A 10,422-nucleotide genomic window follows, 5' to 3' on the forward strand; every position below is an offset into this window, starting at 1 on the left:
AGAAATAAAACACGCCTCTAGTACTATAGTGGCGTAATTTTAACAATCCTATTAATTAAGGTTGCGTCAATCTAATTCCAGGTAAGTATTACAAGTTTATGTCACCAAGGCTACATTAATAAAAAATAATATATCGACATATCGCAATTATTACATAGTGTTTACAGACCGGTCAAGTTGTTTTTGATCGAGATCAACGATATTTCACTTACATTTCTCTAGCAGTAATCATAATTAATACATTTTTAGTTAGTACGCCTGGTGGTTCCGCCCGGTGTTGCTAGCTTTGCTCTCATTTTTTGAATATGACATTACCTTCATCGAAATAAAGCGGACCATCTCATATTCCCCGTCTCTTTCATGTGTCTCAGTGTAAATGTTTCTTTTGTTCTTGTTTTAAACGTATGATGACTTACCGGTATTGTCATTTGTTTTGGTACCTTCCTCACTCGACGAATTGCGCTCAAATATGGTTGTACTTACAACATTTTCTGCATGTCGTTTATATAACAATAACTTTAAGTGTACAAATTCTTCATAACAGTCATTTGTTACAAAAATAATAATGCGTTTGGATTTGATTATGCCATACTGTATATGATTGATTAAAATAGCTCAGGCTGATCTGTCGTAAAGATAATCGTTATATGTTAACAAAAACTCATTTAACAGTCGCTGTAGTGGAAAAAATGATGTTTAATTTATGTCTGGGATTTTCACGTCAAAAAGTGAATTTGATGGCGGAAATATGTCATAATACCATGGAACAATACGCCTGTGTATCAATAGCTGCTGTCCTTAGCAATATAAAATAAAGAATCCCTCGTTAGCGATGCTACGGGCCTACAATGTTGAAACTTAGACAGCGACTGAGGGAAAATCAAATTGTTCGAAAGAGTAAAAACAGAAGATTCACTAGTCCCTAATTTCAATCAATTCACGACTTTGATTTAAAAAAATTAATCATTTCACTTCTTCTCTTGGTGCATTTGAGTCTAACTCATACCGAAAGATATTATCAATTGGTGGGTTTCTTCAACATGATTTTGTGTCCTGATCATTAAATCGTGGCTTTGTACGCTTTTCGGCATTTTTTATATCCTGTTTTTGTACGACAATGATTACATATACACGTTCCCTCTTTAATCAACATGATTCCTATGTTCGTATGTTTTGTACATACAACGATGTAGTTGTTTTGTATGCAATGTGAGAACAATATGTTCCATTCTTCATATTTTATTGACAAATCAATATACAACTATTCTTATAATTCGGTGTTGTAAGAGATAAGAGAGTAAGAGATCATTAATTATGCAACTTTGTAAACGTTTTTGGAACAACGAACTACATCAAATTCCTGAACAGAATTTTGCTGATGAGAAAGAAAACTACAATTTGTTGTTATTGTTGGCATTTGTTTTTATTAAACAAGGATAAATATCGTATAACAACATCTTCATAAATATGTAATAAAGACTTTCATTTCCTATTTATTGTCGCTTGTTGTAGGCATTTCGTTGTCTTCGTCGCTATCATCAGAATTATCAGAACACATTGACTTGTTACATCTATCGACTATTATGTCACTTCCTGTTTCACATTCTGCGTCTGGAAGTGATCCGTCTTTTTCTTTCTGTTGTTGCGCATGTCGCCATTTCATCCTTCTATTTTGAAACCAAACTTTGACCTGAAACAAAACAAACAAATATATCAAAGATATGATAAACATAATAAAACACCCAATAAACAAACCATAGTTCATAACGAATTATTCATACTATTAATTGTTTTTTTAAGTAATATTGAAAGCACCATACATAATATCAGGTAACACATGTCGCTGTGAAATTATCAAAAGTGTCCAACGTTCTTTGAAACTTTATTTTTCTGGCTTGTTCGAGTTATCTCCCATTAACACACTATTGATATCGTCAACTTTCCTTTACCATCGCAAACGCTGATATGATTCTATGATTCTAATATGGTAATGTCTTAATTAAGAAAGATGTTTTTAAAACAGAACAGAAATAGCTTTTTTATTTTATTTTCATCGAATATTGTAGCATTTCAGAACAAGCGCCGTCACAGACGGGTTATGCTCCCCGATTGGGACAAATATTAATTTTTGAAAAATAATAAAGGGCAAGAAGAGAGTTATGATACTTGTGCATAGCCCTCCTACTCATTGATACCTATCTACATAGGAAATTTCACGTTGATACCTTATATATTTTAGTGTAACGCAGAGGACAAAATTTAAGAATGAAAAGGGTATCAACTCCTCAATTATTCAAAAGAGGGTGATGGTTCTTTTGCACTACACTTTTCCTTGCTGATACCGGGACAAAATTATGACGGACGGACGCACGGACGGACAAAGCAGCGACAACATGCTCTCCTTTCGACGGGGAGTATACAACTGTGACGAGCTGAATTAGAAAATAAGCCAAATGAAGATGTGAATGTTGCCTTTCTTTAAAGAATATGACTGGAAAATTGAAAAAAAAGAAGAAAATTATATCATGATTTTATATTTTGATATTTCATCAAACATGATGATATAAACGTGCAAACCACCCTGACATTGACAGTAGCTATGGTTACTACTTGTGTTTCATCGCAGCCATCATGGTCTCATTGTGACATATTTGTTGTCATGCGAAAATCAAATAAAATGTAATAATATTTGCACATTGCTTTGCTGCTTTATTTATAAAACAGATATTTTAGACGTATATTTGGTTCGTTTTCTGAGTTGGCCTAGATATACCTTATTACCAAAAGAACTAATCCTTCATGATTATATTGTCTTATTTACCTTGCTTTATCTATTTTGACTTTGTTGGTATTTCAATATTATCTTGTATATATTTTGAGCGACATCGTTCCTGATAAAATTATTCATGACTTTTTGGTAATTATGGTAATTACTTCGAATATCCTCTGACAACGCTAGTATCAGTTTACCTGAGCGTCTGTGAGACCCAGCATGGCGGCCAACTGTCGTCTATCCGGTTTTGTGACGTATTTCTGTACTTCGAATCGCTTCTCCAGTCCCTTTCTCTGTAGGTTTGAAAACACGGCACGTGACCATGATCTTTTCCGTTTTGATTGGCTACATCCATTACCATCGTCATTGAGAATGGAGTACGGACCTACTTGTTAAACAAAGAAATACATAATTATTCAAATAAAAAATGAGAAATCAGATGGCCAACTTCAAGCTAATTATTAATCACTAGACATATCGGTATACCTACATCATTTTCTCGTTACTTAGATACAAACTGATGTATTGGCCATGGAAGAATAACCACCACATACCTGCATTACCTAACTTACTGGTTTTATCAACTTTCAACATTTCATATTTCTTCAGTTTTAGATATTCTGTTATAATCAACAAACTATGAATTAATTGTATTATTTTCATATTACGACATTCGAAGTATCTACCCAACAGAAAAAAAAACGCGCGAAATAAAATGAAAGTGAAAACACCTTCAATACCATAGTTTATACGAGATCTTTCATTTTCCGATTTTCTTGTGAGAAGAATCAAATTGAGTTTTATCGATTTGCTTTGAAAGCCTTCCATTGTAAGATAAATTGTAGCCGTACAATGAATTCATTACTGCTTCATTAATTCATTGTCAAATTATCTCAGAGAAGTACCATTTAATGTGTTTTTAGTGAATGATCATCACCTTTGACGAATCTTTTCAAGTGAAAGTTTATAAATGGCCATCGGTTATAACAACGGTTTTTAGGTTATTTATGATCATTAGTTACAATTAAGGTCTTGGGTTAAAGTTATACTTCAAATGTTTTCAGATGTGGTATGCGCTCTTCTAAAAAAGCAAAACCGTCAGAACGATACGGATAGGTTTTTAAACATTGTTTAAGTATGATTTATCTTATGGCACAAACTGATACAGTTTGGCTGTCAATCTGAATCAAATTGCTTATCAAATTAAAATTTAATACAGAGCACTTTTGTGATTCATTTTATTTTCAAATTTTTCTATTTTTGTTTTTCATATCAATTACTTTTTTACACTAAATTATACATTCATCAACTTTTATTTGTATCGTAAATAATGTTACAACGACAATAAGTAACAGAGTTGCCTAATCAAAATCATATCCTAATTGTGATCTTACAATCATGGGGAAATTAATATAATGTCCGAGTAGATACCTTTGTGATAGTTGTATTGATTTAAGATAGAGGAATTAGTTTAAATGAATTGATATCGACATACTCTAGAAACATTCTTTGATAGAAATGTACACTTAGTATTGTTGACAACATAGCAACCATCTTATTTATATGACTTATGTAATACACACCATTTAATATACATAGTTTGCGAATTTCATTTGATAGTTTCTGTTTATGTCCGGATGTATATATTTTTTCATAATGCCGATGTTTACCATAATTACGATTGAGAACTAACCGGGAAGTGAGTCGACAGAGTGTGACATTGGATACGTTGGAGGTTGGATGGCGTGGACAGCCGATAACGAGGCTGACGGAAAGGACATCCGGGTATTGATATAGTTGGATGTAATAGTTCCGCATCCACATGATATCCGGTTGTCAGGGCCAGAGATGTCGCCATGTTGTTTTTCTCGGTTTTCTGTAAAAGAATCGTTAAAAACCCCATTATTTGGCAATTTACCTGTGTAACAATACCTTAACTTGCATTGCTACAATGTCAGTACAGCATATATGATATATAATTTACTTGTTTTATTCTCATTACGATTCGCATTAAAATTTATAGCAATTTCATCGATTTTTCAAATCCATACTTGGCTTATCTGGCGTTAGCTATTGTGTTTGCTCACTGAGCAGAAAGGTCATCCAAGACCTCATTCATCTATTTATTATTGTTATATAATCTTAGATGCCTATTCTTCTTTCTCTTCTAGCAGGTAATTAGTGTCGCACTGACTGACCTCACTAAAGTACAAATCATCCAGCTTTTTAATGCAATTGGTTTAACACGAGTTTCCTGCTTAACGTTGTATAGGACATAGTTAGCTAAAACTAAATAAATTAAACATACATGGGTAAATAAAAACAAAAACAAAAAAACAAGAAATACCAACATGTCAATATAATCATAATTCAAACTCAAATTCCATATCACTATGTCAAAATATGAACAAAAGAAAGATTTACACGGAGACTCCTGAAAAAGTACAAGGAGAATACGACAAAGTATTCCGGAAGAGTAAGTTTCTTATGCTCCATCGACGTCACCAGCCATGTAAACCTTCGTAAATCAAGGTGTGTAAAGTCACCTTCTCAAATGAGAACAAAATATAAAACAACGGAACCAACAGACAAACTGACGCAGCAAAGACGTCCAGTTTCAGAAAAACAATATTTCTCAATTAGTTCACTATGTCGACCATACAACTTCCCCATAATTTTCATCAATCTGCATATTTTGAACACATGTGTTTCTCAATCAGTTGACGACTTCTTGCGTGATAATTGGAACAGATAATTGAATATCGAATCAATTGTGACATGTAAATACCATAGGTTGGAGATGTAGTAATTTTGCTATCCAGAAATGGAAAATTCTCAATAAGGAAATCATCCTTAAAAAAAGTCCTACCAATGTCGGTTTGAGGAAAACTGTTCAAGTCAAACTTGATTTGCTGTAGTGTTAGAGAGATATAGGCAGTGTCCTAACTTTCATGTTTATACACCCCTGACATTAGCTAATGTTAAAGAATAATTATCATATAAATTTTGTTTATGAACATAAAGTTTTAATTCATTTCCAGTAGAAATACTTTTAAAATTCTATTAAGAAGAGATAATCCAACTTGCGTCATTGTAAAATGTTTGATAAGTATAGTTATTTAATACTGAGATTGTTGCACTTCTCCGTCAAGGTTTTGACTTTCCTTTCCATCATTTTGAATTTTCCTCAGTCGCCTACCATGCTTCAATATGTAGGCCTTTAGCATCACTGGCCGTTCCTAGAAAGACGAAACAGCTGTATGATGCAGTTTACTTCATTGTTTGTGTCTACTGTATCTGACTCCAAATCATTAAAAAGTGCTATTCACTTGAATATTTTTTGTACGGAAAGTGTACTGATATATAAAACAAAAACATATAAGTATCTAGGATAAAAAGATTGGTCAAAGACTAACAGCTAAATAACATTTTTCAATGCAAATCTCGTATTAGATACAATAGAGCCAAATGATTAATTACACTGCATCATACAACGTGTCAGATCTATTTACTTACATACAATTATGTGTATAAGTCAGTCAACATAATTGGATAACAGTGAACATATGGGCAGAAATGTCATACTTGCTATTTCGACCAACCAGCTATGGTCCTTAAAATACTCTTAGCATTGAAATAACGCTAAATATAATTACAAGTGTATATCGATTACAAATTCAAACAGTTGATAGGAAAGATGTATGGAAATGAATAAAAAAAATTGCATAATTTAAGCTAATTACTGTGTCCAAAAAGTCGGATCCCTTTTAACGTTCATGACAGGTAATCCATTTAACTATTAACTTCAGTATTTTTTTCATAATATGCAGAAAAGCTATTCATATTAATCACTATGCCAAGGACTGATGGATAAATTGTTTTATTGAAGCACGTGTTGTATATAAAATAATATTTAATATAAACAACAGACTCACGTAACACCATTGTATTTATTATTGATATCTTGTCGTTATTGGCAATCCGTTAAGGTAACTATGATGTCGCTTCTTAGCATCACTGACGAGTAATAATCGGATTGAACAGCAGTATGATGTAATTAACTACATTTCCAAGCGCTGCTGATAGACATGTATTGTAAGTTAATATGTGTATGTCTTCTGAACAGTCTTCATGTCCAAAGACTAACATTACGCATCTGTTGGTGTCAGTCTGAATCTGGTCACTATCTCGATCTTATTTGCTGTCAAATTTAACTTCATTAGAAATAACACAGCAAAAAATAGTTCTTTAAAAGGCATTTATTACTGAAATTAAATACCGATAGATACATGTGTTTACTTATTCTGATAGTAAATGTATCAATGACTTGCTTTTCAACCATGTTCCTCTTTAACACTAATTGATAAAACTCGTCAGGTCAAGGTCGAAATCCAGGTAAATAAAGGTTGAGAAAAGCTGGAAATAATCTGACATTTATGTAATAAAAAATAAAAAAAAGGGACGAAGTTCGACAGAGACATCATAAGTTGAAAGCAAAAACATGTAATAGATAAATCTTAAAATTGGATGAGAACAATAAGGTTAGTAATTTTTATAATAATGGAAAGTTCATGAATTATTTCGTAACTGACGTTCCGGTGTCTTAATCAACACTACTGAGGTCGTTTATCTAGCATTACAGTCAAATTTAGCAGTGAGGAAACAACACAAATGATGATCTCCCTCATTTGTTAATTTATTTGTGATTTAAATAATGTTAGTTTGGGGAGAAAGAAATATCGAACGTTGATATAAACCAACGGAATTTGCCATTGTCAATAACAAAACCAATAAAACATATCGATACGTCAGCAGATTCTTAGCTTACAAAATCTTGAAAATATTATGTAAGCATGTCATATTGATTCGACGAGTATTGCCTCAATTTCGGAATCAATCTTTTGCTAAAAATAAAAAATAGATAAAGAATGAGAGAAAATGAGCAAATCTCGATTAAAACATCTCGAGCCGAACTTCACCTGACTTTGTGTTGATAAAGTTATTATATTTTATGGCACATCGACATTTAAGTTCTACATAATGTCAAAGATTGTACAAAAGACTCATATCGCACATCACATAGTATACATCACGTTTCAAAATATATAATTAATAAGAACAGAGGAAAATAATGCATTTGACATACTATTTCCCAACTTCTTCCTAAAGTGTGTGTACAAACTACTATGCTCAACTTGAACATGTTTCTCATCGGACATTCAACTAGTTCCGATATGTTTTAGTAAGATGTTCGAAGACATAAGGAATATACTTATACACTAAAAGGTGATATATTTTAGTTAAACAAAAAGATATGGCTTGTTAATGAAATAGTATTTAATCTGCTGTAACAGGTAATATGCTTTGTTAGACTAGTTCAGTATTAATGTTTTGATTGTATTTTATGTGAAGTGTAAACTAAATGTTCGAAACGTGTTGAAAATACTTCACTGATCAAAGTATTGGCTAGTAAAGAAGACTATGACAGTATATATTATGTTTTAAATCGCCATCCAGAATGTTGCTTTGTAAAATAATGTAGATGATTATTGATAAGTCTGATATCTTCTTATATTGAGCATTTATGAAACTTCTACTCCTTGCAGACGTGAACTAGCAGCAACTTTCTATTACAAATGAAATTTCTCTACAAAATAAAGTTATCAGATAAATAAAAATTTAAGAAGCCATTGAAATACCCTTTCATGTATGTATGGTATATAACGGCGCCAGGTGTCACCAACGTCATACATTATGGTGTCAATGGTGTCTTTGCGCATGACACGTAAATGCACTCACGTGCAATCAACTTTCTAGTTAAGTTAGTACAATAGCCAAATAATTGATAAAACAGCATCAAACAGGTGTTTCTACTGTTTTTGTTCAGAGAAAATAATGTAGAATTCAAGAATATGGGCCTAGAAATTTAAATGAACCGATGCGTTTCCCTATGATTTTTATTAATTGATTTAGAGGAGACTACATAAAAAGAACATTTTCTGGATCTATTGTTCGTAGCAATATAAATTATCTCAAAACCAAAAACACGTGTATAAAAACAAGGCAGTGATAGAAAATTAGAAACCGTGACACTATCTTACGACAAACAATAACATTTGCCATAATAAATACCTCCGTGTTGATATTGATAACACATTTACTGTTAGTCTTCCATAATAAATTATAAATACCTCCGTGTTGATATTGATAACACATTTACTGTTAGTCTTCCATAATAAACTATAAATACCACCGTGTTGATATTGATAACACAATTACTGTTAATCTTCCATAAAAAATTATAAATACCACCGTGTTGATATTGATAACACAATTACTGTTAATCTTCCATAATAATTTTTTAAAACCTCCGTGTTGATATTGATAACACATTTACTGTTAATCTTCCATAAAAAATTATAAATACCTCCGTGTTGATATTGATAACACATTTATTGATATAGTTTGATAAATGGATGAATTCACATATCCTTTGGGTAAATCCGCCCCTGCTTTGTTCTATAGCTAAGTACTCATATAACAAGTATGTACGTAAATCTCATGGTTCAGTATCTGGTGAACCTGTTTTCTTTATATTTTCCCTTTTTTATATTCCCCGTGTATTTTAACTCATGCCATGTATCAATATCACCCCTCCCCATTTCGATATTACCTGGGCACAGTTTATTATAACTATGTGTTTTGTTTACATATATATATTATGTATGATTTATATTAAAGTCCAGTTGTTCTGCAGTTCGTTTGAAGACTAATAAAAATGAAAAGCAGACTAATGTCATTGATGTGACACCGTCTACAACAGAGCTAGCTTGTAAACGTTGGAAAAAAGGCGATTGTTTTATATTCAAAACAGATTTCGTGAAAAAAATGTAAATTCTTAGAGTTATTTTTTACATGAAAATAATTATATTTAATGATAACCTATCACTATTATAACTGAATTTTAACGGACTTTCTTTAAACTTTGACGAAATTTTATATCCATGAAATAATCAACGTGTACTTCCTCACCTTTCTCTCTCGATTTCCTGCCAAAATCTTCCGATAAAATTCTGTTGATTCCAAACTTAAGATGTTTGGACTGTCCCGCCACCCCTGGGACTCGAGATTCGCTGTTCCTCCTCTCATCTCCGTCCGTCACAAATCGCTGAACCCTTTTGGTGGTACAGAAAGCTTTTAGTGGACCTAGGGCGGAGGATGATTGCTGGCACCCTGGGGGAAGAACTCCTGGTGGGTGGCATGAGAGTAGGGGCGAAGTCCCGCTATGTACATGCAATATATCCGTGATGTGAAAGGATGGTTTCTTTGTAGAAAAATTCAAAAGTCCGGCATCGTGAAAATAATTGTGTGTCCACATACTGAAGTCTGGGTGATACTCCGGACAAACTAAACCGCCGAGAGTGTACATGTCTTCGGGACACCTCCAGCCGCGTCACTCCTTCACTGTGAGCTCCTCCCCATCATAAACGTGTTGTCAAGAGGGGAGGGTTTAATGTGATAAATACCTATACAATCTGACACCCATATGTGTCTTATTTGATTAGGAGCGAGTTAGAAAAGGGGAGGGGTGTAAAAAATTTGGGGAGGGGGAGCGGGATCTCACAGGTGACGAAGCTGGGATTCTTATC

The 10,422-nt window shown here is 33.0% G+C and overlaps 1 protein-coding gene across 1 annotated transcript; it reads right to left on the bottom strand.

Annotated features, from left to right (window-relative positions):
* Positions 1 to 1,489: 1,489 nt before the first annotated feature.
* LOC132550775 (H2.0-like homeobox protein) lies at positions 1,490 to 10,202 on the bottom strand. The gene is made up of 5 exons (XM_060214864.1): positions 9,798 to 10,202; positions 4,502 to 4,649; positions 3,328 to 3,393; positions 2,971 to 3,158; positions 1,490 to 1,690 (listed from the first exon to the last, which is right to left on the bottom strand). Exons 1-5 carry the CDS (start codon positions 10,200 to 10,202, stop codon positions 1,490 to 1,492), a joined length of 1,008 nt encoding a protein of 335 aa, XP_060070847.1.
* Between the last annotated feature and the right edge of the window lie 220 nt (positions 10,203 to 10,422).

Source organism: Ylistrum balloti, unplaced genomic scaffold (genome assembly GCF_031769215.1).
Source record: "Ylistrum balloti isolate Yb309-2 unplaced genomic scaffold, AGI_CSIRO_Ybal_v1 Utg370148, whole genome shotgun sequence".
Classification (NCBI taxonomy): Eukaryota; Metazoa; Mollusca; class Bivalvia; order Pectinida; family Pectinidae; genus Ylistrum; species Ylistrum balloti.

Coding starts and splice junctions, on each gene's coding strand:
- LOC132550775 (XM_060214864.1), bottom strand. CDS start 10,202: ATGTACACTCTCGGCGGTTTAGTTTGTCCGGAGTATCACCCAGACTTC. Junction 4,650..9,797: donor CGAGAGAGAAAGGTGAGGAA/GTACACGTTGAT, acceptor ATTCTTTTACAG/AAAACCGAGAAAAACAACAT. Junction 3,394..4,501: donor CACGCCATCCAACCTCCAAC/GTATCCAATGTC, acceptor TGATTATAACAG/AATATCTAAAACTGAAGAAA.